We start from the raw sequence: 15720 nt of genomic DNA, 5'->3' as shown, positions 1-15720 counted from the left end.
AATATTGTTAAAAGACATTTACAAACACGGCTTGCCAAGGGCACACAAAGTCAAACCCCAACACCTTGATATTTCCGAAAGCGCCAGACTTCTGCTTTCATCAGACAATGTACCAGTAGCTTCTAAATCAGGTTGAATAATTCAATTTAGGCTATGTCCACACGGACACAAATGTTTTGAAAATGTATGTTGCCTACAGAGTGCGCCAAAAATGCTTTAATCGTTTTTTTGTTTTGTTTTTTATGAATGAAAAGCTTACTTTTCAAAGGCGGTGTACTAATTTATGTTGAGCACCTTAAGAGACCTGAACATAATAAATAGATGATCAAGGACACACAATCAAAAACATAAAATGGGAATCGTGTGGACATGGCCTTAGGCAACAACCGAGACGAGTTAACCTCTCGAGTTTTACGCTGTACAGTACATCTATCCGGACACACTGCAGTGGTTTAAAAGGCTGGGAAACATTACCTGCTGCGGGGATGTCATCTTGAAGCCAGTGGGGTCTATACGGTTCGCCGGGTCAGGTGACACTGGGTGCTGGTATCCGGGGTAACCGGGGGTGTCCTGAATGACAGGTGGGTCTTCCCTCACAGGTTCGGAAGACCGCGTGATGGCAGGCTCCGTGGGCAGACCCACCTCATCATTCAAGGTCTCATCGAGCTCCTGGTCGGTGTAAGCGCCGCCCTCCGTGTCCGTGTCCTCGTAGTCGGACGTGTGGCGGCTGTCCGTACTGTACATGGAGTACTCGCTACCCGGCGCTGACAGGTAGGACAGACGATCGTCGTGGATATCCAAGTCATCTTCCGTGGTGCCGTCCGCCTAAGAAGAAAACATTTACCCCTGGGCTCACGACTCGCACTGCATTGTAGCTGTGACAAATTTTTCCCCCAAAAAACAAGGTGCCCATTGCTCACCTTTCCCTCAGACACCCAAACGAGCTGGTTTTGTTGCTGCTGGATGGTTTCTTTAAGCGCTCCGTACCAACCGTCATTCATGTTGTTCAAGTTAATGGTGGCTATAAAATAGGATTTGGGGTAATTAACGTAAAGGAAATAACTCAGCCTTTTAATATTCAGTGGCCACTCACTGGTGAACAGGTGATGATTATTCTTCCTCAGTTTGATGGCTCGTTCATACAGCTTCCTGGCACTTTTCCTGGACTCTGGACACAGTCTTGTCCTCATGTTTTTCACACCTTGCTTGTTATCGGGATTTAGGAAGACTACGATTGGGTACCACTGAGCATAGTTCAGCCTGTCCACAGCATTGGGAGTGATGTCCAGCACAGCGTGTTTGTCCTTGGCAAGAGCAGATGAAGAAAAGGTAAGTTGGGGTGATTTTTGGGGAATAATGCAATGTGGATATTTGATACAACCAAAAAATGGAGAGCTCACTCTATCTATGATTTGCTTGATGGTGTGAAGACGAATAATTCCTGAACTGCGCTGGTCTGTTCCTGCATCTCTGGGCTCGCTCTCTGGAAAATAAAGCATATATAAATTTTGAATGGACTTCATAACTTCTGTATGTTATCCTGATGTTCAAACCATGATGTGTAAACTTACTTGCAAGCTCAAAAAGATCTGGCTCTTCTCTAGACAGTTTCTCTCGTGCTACATCGGCAATAGGTCCAAATATCACAACAGGTCTTAGGAAACCAGCTGTGACCACATATGAAATGAATTTGTATAATTCAAATACAGAGGAAATATTCATATAATGTGCACGGTAGGAAATATTCATATAATGTGCACGGTCAGATTTGTCACCTTCTCTCAATACAACCCTCTCATAAGCTGGGAATTTTGTCTGGACCGGCTGTGAGGAAAGATCTTCTCGGCTTTTCCTGAGGTTCCTCTTTGAACTGCGAAGACCGCGGAACCTCCAGAAGTCCGCCCTGTCGCCCCCGGCTGTTTTGGGGAGTGTGTATTGCACGCTGGAGAGCTGCTCCGCTCTGTTGACATATCGTAGGAGAGGCAGAGAAGACTTGACGCACAAGATAATGGATGTGTCATAAACTTGGCACGGCTAATCTCAATAGTGCCAGCAACAGAGAGCATTTCAAGGAAATGACACATTTAAAATAAATAACAAAACCAAATGTCCAATGCTCCATTTATTCTACATGTCATTTTTTTGGATGCTCAAACTTCCTGCTAACGTTAATATAGCGCAGGCACTTCAGGTTCCCCTGCATAATCTATTGAAGAGCTGCATCAAGAGCTTCCTCTTGTCTAGAAAGAACACAATGCAATATTTACATTGACACTGTGAAAATTCTTACTTTAATATCACGTTGTTAATGTGTGTGTGAAACTAAAATGCATTATATGACATATTTTGCCCCATTTGTGGCTGAACAAGGTTACCGTAATTTCCGGACTATAAACCGCGACTTTTTTCCAAAATTTTGGACCCTGCGGCTTATAGTCAGGTGCGGCTTATATAAGATTTTTTGCGTGATTTTTGTGATGACTTGATCACTTTTACTCTTAAAGGGCTAGATACACCGGTATATGTATAAATCGGTTTTAGTTAGCTTATGGGCTTATAAATATAAATTGACGCTCGAAACAACGAAAAGGAAGCTGTTGCTCTGAAAAATATAATTTAAATTTGCCACACAGACGAGTTTGACTGCACCGAGCCGCCAGCCGGAAGTGACGTCTCATGACGTCTCAAGTTGTACGCGTTTAGCTTCAGTGAATGTAAACAAAAAGAGAAGAGGGGCCAGCGCGGAGACGTCGGGCCAGGTTTGCGGCCAACCCAGCTCGCCTAGCCGTGCCTTCCATTATTCTGGCGTACGTTCGTTCGCGGGACGACAAGATGGGTTGAGTTCGCCTGATAGGATCCACGAACCGGACAGTGCGTGCCTGCTGTGTGCTCGTGTTCACAGTGGCCTGGTTGACTGTCATCGTTCCGGACTCTGCTGTGCATCGGGAGCGGCTAGTGTGCTATCACTCTTATTGTTCATCATCTGGTTTTAATTTTCCTGTGTTGTTTACTTGTATGTGCGTTGTGAACTCTGTCTTGTCACCCTGGGATAGTGAGAAACGTAATTTCGATCTCTTTGTGTGTCTTGACATGCGGAGGAATTGACAATAAAGGAGACTTTGAGACTTTGACTTTGAAAAGTACGTCGAAGCGTGACGGAGGGGCACAATTCAGAAAACGTGCTCAGCTCGTCGAAAAAATGCGATTTAAGAAATAAAATTAAAAATGCGCCTAAAACCTAAACCAAACGCTGCAGATGTTCAGTTCTCCATGCGCAGTGGTCAACTCGGCACTCTACTCTTTTTACTATGCCAACCTAACCACAGTGACGGGAGAGGCACAATTTAGAAAACGTGCTCAGCTCGTCGAGAAAATGCGATTTAAGCAATAAAATTAAAAATGCTTATAAAACCTAAACCAAACGTTGCAGGTGGTCATGTCTTCATGTGCCGAGATCAACTCGGCACTCTAAAGCCCCCAAGAGCACTTTTTACTATGCCAACCTAACCAGAGTGACAGGAGGGGCACAATTCAGAAAATGTGCTCAGCTCAGCCCAAGTGAACTGCTAGATTCATCATATTCTGCGTCAAAAGAGGTTTCTGAATCGGATAAAATGATGCTAATATTGCCGCTAGAAACGGAGCTGTTGCTATCATCTGCCATGTTGTTTGGGTTTGTTGACATCCAGATGTACAACTTGTGACGTCACAGTAATGGCGCCGCCCTTCGTGCGGGACCCGATCGATAAACTGGCATTTCATTTCAGCTTTATTCTTAGTAATCGGTGTCCATTTTTAATTTCCAATGCGGCAAATGTGTGCACTTTATACATTCTATCAAATTCCGTTCTAATTGAAAAAAAAGGGATGTCTCTAGCCCTTTAACACTATATACAGTAAAAGCTAAAAAACAAACTGACAAATAACTCGTTTTCAAATCAGACGAGTAAAAACTGGTCAAATATTTAAAAAAAAAGATATTATTAAAAGTGAAGACAATTTGCAATTCTAGTAATGACACACGAATTTGATGCACAATTTGTCTTCGCAGGCCACAAAGAATGATGTGGCAGGCCGTATCTGGCCCCCGGGCCTTGAGTTTGACACCTGTGCTCTAAACCCTTTCTCTTACTCTGCCATGTCACTCAGAGATTACACAAAGCAGTGGCGCTGTTTGGACCATCTGCATTGTATTAAAACCCAATCAATCAGCATTTAAATTCAATTCTTCTGACATTCTGCTCACCAAAAACAAGTTGTATTGAAACCCTCCGGCATCCAGGGGGCGCTCTAGCAGGAAGCAAGAGCGAGACAGGCGAAGAAGAAATAATGCGCCGGAGAAGACACGCAAGTTTGTGTTTACATTTCGCGCATCACGCAGAGCGCGATCAAGACGGAAATTACTGAAAGGAAGCCTTTATACACAAACCGTCATCATGGGGGACAAAAGAAATGCATATGATGCCGCTTTTAAGCCAAAGGCAGTCGATGATGATGACATTATCTTGTGTCTACTCTGGAGCGTAATTTTGGATTTTTACGGCCTCCGGTCTCCAGGGGGCGCTCTAGCAGGAAGCAAGAGCGAGACAGACGAAGAAGAGATAATGCGCCGAAGAAGACGTGCTAGTTTGTGTTTACATTTCGCGCATCACGCACACACCCGCATTCACACAAAGACAGGAAGCTTTTATACACAAACCGTCATTATGGGGGACAAAAGAAATGCATATGATGGTGCTTTTAAGCTATACGTGTCGCTCGCTAGTTTAATGTAATTTAGCGCTTCGTGCATGAATAAGATTAGCATGAACAGACCCTCTTCGCACTCGAAGAAATGCATAAAACCGACGACGAAAGAGAGACTGAGAAAGTGTGAGGCGAAGGATATCCAACGCTATTCCAATCGGACACTAAGGAGGAAGACTTCGATGGTTTCAGTGCACAGGAGGCAGATGAAGACGGCTCTTTTTTTACTTTTACTGGTGTGTTTCTTTTAACCAGCCCTGTTAGTGCTGTGCTACCGTGTTGCTGCAGTGTTGCTGCTGTGTTACCGCCGCGTCTCAGTGACTTTGCTGTGTTACTTCCGTGTTGCTGCGGTATTACTGCCGCATCACAGGCAGTGTTTGGAAAGAAATGTTAAGGTATGTTATTAAAGCTTTAAAAAAACTTTCTGTGTCCAGTCTTTCTTTGCTAATAACTTGCGTGCACACTTCCGCGTTGCTGCAGTACTACTGCTGCGTCACAGGCAATGTTTAGAAAGACATGTTCAAGTATGTTATTAAAACGTTAAAAAGGGTTTCTATGTACTGTCTTTCTTTGTAAAAAACTCGTGTGCATATGCGGCTTATAGTCCGGTGCGGCTTATGTAAGAAAAAAACTGAAATATCCCTGAATTTTAGCTGCTGCGGTTTATAATCCGGTGCGGTTTATAGTCCGGCAATTACGGTAAATACAAATTGATGAAGAAAAAAGAAACAAGCAATATATAATAATAAAAAAAATAAAATATAGATAGAAATCTGTCATTAAGAGGCAGAATCTTGTTGCTTGTGTTATTTGTTCACCTGTTTTTATTAGGGATGATCCCCCTCTCCACCTCCTGGTGGTTCTTGCCAATGCGAATAGCGAGCCAGGAACCCAGCTTGCCATTGTAGAGGGTATCCACCACGCGGAACACCTCGCCCTTGTTAAAGCTTAACCCGTATGGAGATTCCTTCTCGTACTCAAAGTGGGTCCGGATGTAAAAGGAGTCACCCACATCAGACTCAACGATCCGCCGATAGACTAAAAAAAGAAAAATATTACGAGAGAGTGAGCGAGCTATGATCTGATCCAGAACTGGAATAACGAGACTGATTTCAGTTTGCTTACCATCTTTCTTCTTTTGAGCCAAAATGGTGACCTCTTCACCTTTCGGAAGATCCAGGAGGAACAGCACTGCCTCCTCTCGGATTATGTTTGCAAAATCGACGTTGTTTACCTGAAATTTCGTAAACACGATGAGCCTCGGTGGAGCGTTTTGGTGCATTCAAGCTAAATTGTAACATTCTTTCAATACTGACAGCTTGGTGGAGAGTACAAATTTATAAACTAAGGGTTCCCAAATATTTTTGTTCTCCATATTGCTAGGGAAACTTTTTTTTTTTTTGGTGGAGTGTAAGAATTCAAGTCATTCCTCAAACAAAGGAGGTGTAACAAAAGAGATATATGGCTGCATGGAAATGGTACAAACAGTGAAAGGAAACAACGCAGTCCCTAAGTCATTGCTAAGAGACCGGCCCAGAGGTACAGGAATTTTGGATTGAGCATTGTGTGTAAGGACAAACAAAAAACTCAAGCTGCATGCACAATAAGCCAAAATTGTATGCAGCCACTTGGCACTCCCTACGGTCCACATTACGAAAAGTGAAAAATGTTCAATAATCAAAAGAAAAAAGATTACATTTTTTATTTCTCCAAAAAGCATTAATTTTAAAACACTTGATCTTAGGTAAAAGGAAAAGTACCCTGAGAATTTGGTCACCCTCCTCGAGGCCCTCCTTTGCAGCTGGGCTATCCTCCAGCACGCCGGCAACAAAGATGCCAACATCGTTCCCTCCTGCCAACCGCAGCCCCACACTCTCCCCCTTTTTGAACTTTACCAGCTTCATGCTCGGCCTGAGGACAAAGAACACAGTCAGACTTTATTAGACGAGATAAACTTCAATGGAATTTTTGTGTCCTGCAAAACAAAGCCAATAGTGAGTGAATTCTGAATGCTGCCCTACTTTGTATTTGATTCAACTTTGTGGAGTTGCTTAGAAATTCAGTCGCCTAGTTTTGCAGATGACCACAAAAATGAGTCACTTTGGTGTTCTAATTTGAGACACCAACCTCTCCTGATAGTCTCGTGTAAAACAAAATTTGTGATGCAGCTAAGGATGACTACAATGAATAATACCGAAGGATGCTGTCATCGTGGGCAGCACTTGGCACAGGGGCATCAGATGGGCTGACAGGCAGGTCCACGTCAGGCTGTCCAGGCTGAGCGTAAACTGGCTTCGGCTCTGATATAATAAAAATTTTTAAAAAATCACACAAACACAATCATTGTTACAAACACTGAAGGAAGCAAAGAGGACATACAGGCAGGAAGCGGAGCGCTGCAGGCGGGAATGAGATGTCAGACTAAATAAGATCTTATGGTTTTATTTTCACTTGGCTCCAGGCATGTTAAGCCTTGCTCAGCAGGCGTCTGAAGCTGAACTTTTTCTTGGAATTCGTGTACTTAAAAAAAAAATAATAATAATACTGGGTAGAAACATTATTTTTACATCACAAGACTTCTTTGTTGAGGCTGTTCTGATGCATATGACACAGGAAACAAAGATTGAGTTCGGCTGCTGAGGCTTGAGTGTCTGACCTGGGAGCGGCGGAAGTTGTTTGTCATCTCTGGTGAGAGCCGGCTCCTTCGGCTTGGGAAGAGGAATTTCCTCTGAAAGCTTTGCTGGTGTTGAAGCGCCTTTTGATAGCCGCTCCTCATCTCGACTTCTGTGACTGAGGTCAAAAAGAGATGGATTGGTTTAGTTCGCCATCAAATACGGACACAGCTGCCCTATAAAAGTTGAGAGGCAAACTGATTCATCACCTTTGCTACAAAGAAGAACAAACACTAAACCACACTAAATTATGGAGACCCCCCCAGTCCCCACCGTAAGGGACAGAAAAAAATAAAAACAGGACAACTGAACAGCTTGAGCCCGAGGCATCTTGGTCTTGAAGGTCACAACGTTCCTCTTTTATATGTTCTATTTATAGAGCATCTTTATCTTCCATCTTCAAGGTGAACACATAGACGCTTAAAGGGCTAGAGACACCGGTATATGTATAAATCGGTTTTAGTTAGCTTATGGGCTTATAAATATAAATTGACGCTCGATACAACGAAAAGGAAGCTGTTGCTCTGAAAAATATAATTTAAATTTGCCGCACAGACGAGTTTGACTGCACCGAGCCGCCAGCCGGAAGTGACGTCTCATGACGTCTCAAGTTGTACGCGTTTAGCTTCAGTGAATGTAAACAAAAAGAGAAGAGGGGCCAGTGCGGAGACGTCGGGCCAGGTTTGACTGTCATCTTTCCGGACTCTGCTGTGCATCGGGAGCGGCTAGTGTGCTATCACTCTTATTGTTCATCATCTTGTTTTAATTTTCCTGTGTTGTTTACTTGTATGTGCGTTGTGAACTCTGTCTTGTCACCCTGGGATAGTGAGAAACGTAATTTCGATCTCTTTGTGTGTCTTGACATGCGGAGGAATTGACAATAAAGGAGACTTTGAGACTTTGACTTTGAAAAGTACGTCGAAGCGTGACGGAGGGGCACAATTCAGAAAACGTGCTCAGCTCGTCGAAAAAATGCGATTTAAGAAATAAAATTAAAAATGCGCCTAAAACCTAAACCAAACGCTGCAGATGTTCATTTCTCCATGCGCAGTGGTCAACTCGGCACTCTACTCTTTTTATTATGCCAACCTAACCACAGTGACGGGAGAGGCACAATTCAGAAAACGTGCTCAGCTCGTCGAGAAAATGCGATTTAAGCAATAAAATTAAAAATGCTTATAAAACCTAAACCAAACGTTGCAGGTGGTCATGTCTTCATGTGCCGAGATCAACTCGGCACTCTAAAGCCCCCAAGAGCACTTTTTACTATGCCAACCTAACCAGAGTGACGGGAGGGGCACAATTCAGAAAATGTGCTCAGCTCAGCCCAAGTGAACTGCTAGATTCATCATATTCTGCGTCAAAAGAGGTTTCTGAATCGGATAAAATGATGCTAATATTGCCGCTAGAAACGGAGCTGTCGCTATCATCTGCCATGTTGTTTGGGTTTGTTGACATCCAGATGTACAACTTGTGACGTCACAGTAATGGCGCCGCCAGTTTGGCTTCGTGCGGGACCCGATTGATAAACTGGCATTTCATTTCAGCTTTATTCTTAGTAATCGGTGTCCATTTTTAATTTCCAATGCGGCAAATGTGTTCACTTTATACATTCTATCAAATTCCGTTCTAATTGAAAAAAAAAAAGGGATGTCTCTAGCCCTTTAATAGCCTGTAGCTTGAATGTATGCCTCAAAGTCTACCTCGAAAAAAAAATTATTACCAATGTTGGTTCAATGTCAGGTTGAAATAAACAGTAGCAAAGACTGCACACAATGCCAATAAATGGAGTCATCAACATGCCACCTTGTTTATGGCAATGCTGGCATCACGTCTGTGAATTTATACTATGCTGTGGCGGGTGGCTGAGGGATGTCAACGGCACTGCGGTGGTAGCCGCTTTGAATAACACATACAGGACAATGCCACAAAATATGAACCACCAGAAACTGCAGTGTAAAATATCCTTAATGTTAATACAAAAAAAACTTTAAAAAAACTGTTTCAGCAACATTACAAAAGTGTCCAAGTCGGGTTTTGAATTTAAAGTTTATCACAAATATAATAAGGATCTATTTCTCTAGCACATTTTTTTTTCCCAAACAAGATTTACACTATTATATTAAATATTACTAGTTCTACAACTAATTACCATAGTCACACATTACATGAACTTACGGTATTCTCCAACTGGCCAAAGAACGGGAAAAAAAGAAAAATCAAGTTTATAGTCAAGTCATATACTGTATACAGTAATGCACTTTATGAAAATGCCATTTTTATATGCTCGTTAAATTTTGCAAATGTGATGCAATATTCTGATATACTGTTTTTAAAAATGACCCAGCCACAAAACATAAGTGACAATAGCTGTGTGAAAACTTTCACAAGGATTGTTTTTGATTTTTGACAAAAAAAAAAGAAAAAAGCTTAACAACCCATACTTCATGTTTTTTTTGTTGGTTTTTTTTGTATTGCTGGTCTTCACCTGCCATTGCTGACTTGAGGTGGCGAGTGTCTGGAGTGGTCCGAGGGTTCCGATCGTCTGTCTGGAGAGCGGGAGCGGCTGCTACGAAGTCTGTCGTGCGATCGATTGGAATGGTCGGATGCCAGAGATTGGATATCTGAAATGTCTTATACACACACACATACACACGCCCACACCAGTTTTAAGCACCCCAGCCAGCGAGCGGTGACCACTTAACAGCAATCTCACCGTCTCTGTCGGAGGCGTTGGCTGAAGGAATGCTGTCATCGAGGTCAGGGATGTTCAGCAAGGTCGCCCGGTCATCTCTCTGGACAACCATTTTTAGCTTGCCCTTTGACCTTTCTATCAGCTTCTTGGCATCAATCAAGGAGAGGTTCTCGGTCACTGTGCCGTTGATCTGCAAGATTCAGAAGACGGATTGTTATCTTTGACATGATGACGCTTTCCTGGTGGCCAGACATTTTTAAACCCACACTGTTTGCCACTTTAGTAGCACACTTAATGGTCATGATTAAATGCAGATCAACAGCAGTCATCCTTATTAGAGTGAAATCAAATTTAAAGTGTGTCGAAAAGAAACCCAGACTCCACCACAAGCCTTAGAAATCCAATAAAAGAATTGTAGCGTACTAGCGCCGTTATTGCTTTATCTTGACTAATGAATGTCTTTACTGCATCCTATTGGGAAGGGTTGCAGTCTCACTACCACATAATCTTTCAGGTCACAGGTTTTTTATCTCTTTTTTTTTTTAAATACAAATCTTATTTTTGATCTTTTAAGCTTGTGCAGGCAGACAGAGTGATGATGAGGTGAAGTGTGCTAAAGTTTGCAAAGACTTGAAACAAAAAAATAGCCCCTTGCCTTCATTCCAATGTCAGAACAGAACTGATTGAGAGCAGTTAGTTAAAAAACAAAACAAAAAAACAACTACCTGTTACGCACATACTGCTATTTTATGTGGCGATTCTGGAAACACACCAGCCTGCATCTGTAAGTGCTGTTATGCAACTTTGGACAGCACAAAAAAAGCAGTAAGAAAAAAAAAATTTCCACTACATTACCACTTCTCATTTGTGCTTCCAACCATAATAAAAAGCACTTGCTGCAAGCTAATCATCTGTTTCATACATTTTGCGATGTATCCCCAGCACCTCCCTCACCTTCAGTACAACATCGCCCTCCTGGATGTTTCCATCCCTGGCTGCCAGGCTCTCGGGGGAGATGTCCTTGACGAAAATGTGGCTGGCCAAGCGCAGGCCATACTCTGCTTGGTGAACGAAAACAACAAAGTCAAGGTTAGCTAGCACAGAGTTGACAAGACGGCACGACGCAGACTACACACGGATTCTGCTTCCGCCAGGATTAACTGTGAAGATTAAAGAAGATTAAATCCTCTTCTCTTTTTACTAAGATTTATTTGAGTAACTTGGATTCTGTTGAGGTTGGCAAGTTTTGTGTTTGCTGGAACTTCACCAAAATTGACTTAAATTTAATTCTGACCCAGCAGAAAATAAAGTGATTTTCCAGGATTTACAGTTGGACTAATTTTTTTTCTTTCATCTATCCCCGACTTTGTGAGCCTCACCTTCATTTTTCCGTGATTTAACCAGCGTGACCTTGGCGGGGCGAGGAGGCAGGTTGTGTGAGCGGCGATCCGACCGCGGTGAGAGACTTCGCTCCCGCGAGCCGCTGCGTTCACGTTCCCTGTCCCTTCGGCCGCAGCTCCGACCGCTGCGCCGACTCATGGCTCCGCCCATGCCGCTGTACGCGCCGCTACGTCCACTCCGCGTCTCGTATATCTCTTCGTCGTAACTGTCCTCTTCCTCGTCATGCTCGGACATGGTTTCCCGCTCCCCGAGGCGACCCATGGGGACGTGAACCTTCCTCTTCCGTCTGATTGTCTGCTCAAAAGAAATCAAGACGTCAGGAATAGGAGTACGTGGTTGGTTACAGGGAGATGAATCAATCGCATCGACTCAAGTCAGCTCAGGGGACTTCCATTTTCTATTTTGGAATTACTCACTGTAACACAACGGTAACAATTTAACTCACGATTTTGGCAATTTTTCCACTTTTACGAAGCTGTTGGACCGCATAGGCATGCTCCACATTATCCATAGACACAGTATTGACCATGACAACTCTGTCATTTTCCCTACAAGAAGAAAAGACACGGTGGAGCAAGACGGAAAATGCAAAACCGATCCGACTGTGCTGCCAGTCACTTACTGTAGTAGACCTTCAGCCGGCCCGCCTTTTAACACATCTGAGATAACAATGGAGGTCTCGCCGCTCTGAAAATGAGGGTTATCTCGGCCTCCTGATATGGCTATCCCGAAGCCAAACCCTGGTGCCTGTATTGAAAAATAAATACACGAGCGTGTTGATTTATGTACACTGATACGACCCATCATAACGATAAAGATGCCTCGAGGGGATGCATTCAGTTGAAAGGGCTTCTCGATATTTTGTTGCACATCACACAGAGGGCCAGAAAATTGCACGCTTGCATGGAGAAATGTCAGCGTAATGATGATGCTGACTGTAGCCTTGAGTGGAGTCCGGGTGCACTTGTGCTTTGTTCAAAGCACCTGGACCGTTGTCACGAAGCAGGCTGGCATCTCTCAAACATATTAAATCCAAACTGGGATGCTCCAAGACATTGAGGGCAAGTGTTGGAACAGGGATGTGGTTTTCAAGATCTTTTTTGACTAGTACTCACCCTGTGCAGTGTTACAGTGTGCTGTTCCCAAATGACAGTCTCCTCCATTGCTGCGCTCTAGAAAAACAAACAAAGAGTGAGGAACACGACAGTCGCGTGACACGCTAATAAAAACTCTTACGAGATAAAATGAGGTCACAGTTATAGTGAATGATATTAAAGCACAGCCTTGGTCACAGTAAACCCCCTGAGAGGATGAGATGAAGGTCAGCTCCTTCAACTGTTACTGCGACCTTGTCCTTAGCGCCTTTGCTGCTCGTTCTTGAACTCCTCCGGCATTTCACCTCGGCATTTTTAATGGTTGCTTATAAAACATGATTAAATCTAGAAGGTTGTAAAAAAAAAAAAAAAACACGTAAAATTACAACTTAATAGAATATTTTATATGTCCTATATTTGGATGATAGCAGCATCGTGTCTACAAGCAAATAATAATTTGGCTAACAAGAACTGAAAGGAAAGGCATAAATCGCCACAAATGGCCCGCCACGCGTTCTTGGCCTGGGAGCCGCAGTCATTATCTCTTCAGGCAGCTTGTGGCGGGACTCGGTAGACTGAGGAGTGAGACCAAGTTTGAATGAGATCACCACTCCCCCACCCCATCCTCCAAACCTCCAACACAATGTACACTGCAGCACTTAAGCAGGGAGGGGGGTGAAGACATTTGAATATTAACAAGACTGCAGAAAAGATACTAGAATTCCAACTGCGACTCTTTAGGGAAGTATCATTTCCACTTATGTCCAATCGGTCAAGCCCATGGAAATGTTGATGCAAAGAAATTTAAAAAAAAAACTGTGCACCATCAAGGCAGACGATATATGGTTGACATTTGGGGGAAAAAAAAAAACCTTTTCTACCTTTCACGTACACCTTTGAAAGTATGCAGTTTGGCGTTTTCTTCCTGCAGCGCTTGTTGCTGCGGTAACACACAGGGACCACTGTGGTGTTTTAAAATTTAAAGTGGGCGGACATTTGTAGTGCTTGCCACACAATTGGATTTACATACCAAAATGCCTTTCTACCTTTTAAGTGACAAAAGTAAACAGGCGACAAAGTGGGCAGACAAACATTTTATGGGGTTACGTTAGCTGGGTAAGGACCGGATATAATTTTGAGCCAAAACAAGATGATTTTGCTATATATAATATAATGAATAATTTTTAAAAAATCTTATGTCTCTTCATGACTTATTTTCTATACGATGCAAAAATTGTCATTAACAAACACGCCGAATTGCAATTTAAAAAAATATAATTTAAGGACCAAGTGACGTCCCAACATCATTTTAGTAGCAAAAAGAAAACGACCCCTTTACAGATGGCTGTTCAGTCGCCCCATTGACTGATGATGTGTTTTTGTCCTGCCCGGCCCGAGCACAAACAAGCGGTGCCAGCGCAAGCCCCGTGCCACAAGGCAGAGCCAATGCTGGCAGCTCCAAGGAGACGCTCGGGCAATGCTTGGGGGGGATTACGACCAAGCAACATGGGAGCGGACATAACACAGATAGACCATCACACAGATGGAATGCACAGCTGAGAGTCGGGTTGGAAAATATGGCGGGAAAATAAAATCCCAGATTTTTTTTTTCATGAAAAATCAGATTTTTGATTTTGATAAAAAAAAGAAAAGGCAAATGACACGAGCACAAACATCGAACACAAGTATTGCAGAGAAATCCGAAAAAAACAAATTGATATCTCTCTCCAATATTTATTATTCATTAAAAAAAAAACTAAAAACATGTCATTTCCAAACATCCTTCTTCAAAATGGATCCCACCCTGCACACGCTCATGGGATTGAAGCAAATCCCTTCGGGCTTGGCAGCGATCTGTGTGGGATCTGCAGTTTGGGCTAGAGCACGGGACTCTGTGCTAGTGAACATCCATCCGCAGTGTAAACTGCTGTATCGGATTTAACTCTCAAATTGCCTCGGTGCTCAGAGCATCGCCTTTTCTTGGGAAGCGGCATTTTTTTCCTCCCTTCATCTTTTTTTTTCCTTTCCATTTCCAAGAAAATGATGGCTCACTACATGTTGGAAGTGATTTTTGAAAGCTGACGTTATCCTTTCCTCTTTACAATGCAGCTGCTGTTCCCGGTCACATTGAGAAGATAGGTGTCACAACCAATGACATGAAGGGACTGTACATTACGACGCCTATGCTGTATCGGGCATTCACGGCACAATGTTTCATTGTGCATAACATGACCTGAACGCTTCGAGGACAACCTGCCGAGTCAAGCTCAGACTACAAAAAAAAAAAAAAAAAAACACCCGAGCGGCTATTATGGACCATCTTAATCTTCACATACGACATAAATATGTGCGACCATTACGGTAGATAGATCACAGCACAAAAGGTTCGGATGCATCATAAAGGCTGACATCATAAAGCTGTTGAGGTATTTGATGTTTTCAGTGGTTTGTATCACTGCACTTTGTTAAACTGGTGCGTTTGTTACTCAACACCACCTATACACTCACATACAGCCCAGCTTAGCAGTGACTGATGGTCACGACAGAACACTTAATATCTTTTTTTATTTGTCATTATTATTTAACAATTTCTTGGACTGGCGCGTCAAAAAGTAGATTTGCTTCACAGGGTTACAAATAAAGATGAGCCAGCAGACGTAAAGAAAAGTAAGTATAAAATTGTACTTTAAAATATAATATTTTGCTTGAAATATTGTGATAAAGATGTTTATACAACAGGGAATGAAAAAAGGTGCATATAATATTGCCATTGGTTACTAGGAGCAAACACTTCCCAAAACACAACCTCAGTCCTTGTTAGAATAGAAATTTTTAATTGAGCAAACTGACAACTATTGTCTGTACATCACAGTAGCCTGTCAATTTTTCCATAAACCCTTCAGATGTCTGCTATAAAACACACTTCCAACAAATACATAACAACTACAGCCAATTGCAACCTGAGATTTTTTTCTTCTTCTTTCTAGATCAGGTATGGGCAAACTACGGCCCGCGGGCCACATCCGGCCCGCCAACCCTAAATAAATTGTATTAAACTTTTTTTTTTTTTTCAGTAATTTTGCCTGCAATGACTGCGTTTCCCCAGTAGTAG

The 15720-nt window shown here is 42.7% G+C and overlaps 1 protein-coding gene across 14 annotated transcripts in view; it reads right to left on the bottom strand.

Annotated features, from left to right (window-relative positions):
* Nucleotides 1-15720, bottom strand: part of tjp1b (tight junction protein 1b) — a 53174-nt gene that overhangs the window by 8997 nt on the left and 28457 nt on the right. For 6 of the 14 annotated variants that reach the window (XM_049724606.2, XM_049724613.2, XM_049724612.2 and 3 more), the window contains 19 exons: nucleotides 12630-12686; nucleotides 12137-12261; nucleotides 11960-12062; nucleotides 11493-11808; nucleotides 11068-11174; nucleotides 10135-10303; nucleotides 9907-10051; nucleotides 9597-9608; nucleotides 7403-7536; nucleotides 6941-7046; nucleotides 6507-6657; nucleotides 5872-5980; nucleotides 5565-5784; nucleotides 1776-1960; nucleotides 1572-1667; nucleotides 1401-1483; nucleotides 1094-1304; nucleotides 921-1021; nucleotides 475-825 (listed from right to left, as the gene is read on the bottom strand). In XM_049724606.2, coding sequence (XP_049580563.2) covers nucleotides 475-825; nucleotides 921-1021; nucleotides 1094-1304; nucleotides 1401-1483; nucleotides 1572-1667; nucleotides 1776-1960; nucleotides 5565-5784; nucleotides 5872-5980; nucleotides 6507-6657; nucleotides 6941-7046; nucleotides 7403-7536; nucleotides 9597-9608; nucleotides 9907-10051; nucleotides 10135-10303; nucleotides 11068-11174; nucleotides 11493-11808; nucleotides 11960-12062; nucleotides 12137-12261; nucleotides 12630-12686 — 2781 coding nt within the window. The remainder of the gene's footprint in view (nucleotides 1-474; nucleotides 826-920; nucleotides 1022-1093; nucleotides 1305-1400; nucleotides 1484-1571; nucleotides 1668-1775; nucleotides 1961-5564; nucleotides 5785-5871; nucleotides 5981-6506; nucleotides 6658-6940; nucleotides 7047-7402; nucleotides 7537-9596; nucleotides 9609-9906; nucleotides 10052-10134; nucleotides 10304-11067; nucleotides 11175-11492; nucleotides 11809-11959; nucleotides 12063-12136; nucleotides 12262-12629; nucleotides 12687-15720) is intronic. The other 8 variants (XM_049724611.2, XM_049724615.2, XM_049724619.2 and 5 more) reach the window with 4 other exon arrangements.

The sequence above is a fragment of the Syngnathus scovelli genome, chromosome 6, assembly GCF_024217435.2.
Source record: "Syngnathus scovelli strain Florida chromosome 6, RoL_Ssco_1.2, whole genome shotgun sequence".
NCBI classification, from domain to species: domain Eukaryota; kingdom Metazoa; phylum Chordata; class Actinopteri; order Syngnathiformes; family Syngnathidae; genus Syngnathus; species Syngnathus scovelli.
The sequence above is the reverse complement of the archived record's forward strand: the minus strand, read 5'-3'. Positions and strand labels throughout refer to the sequence as shown.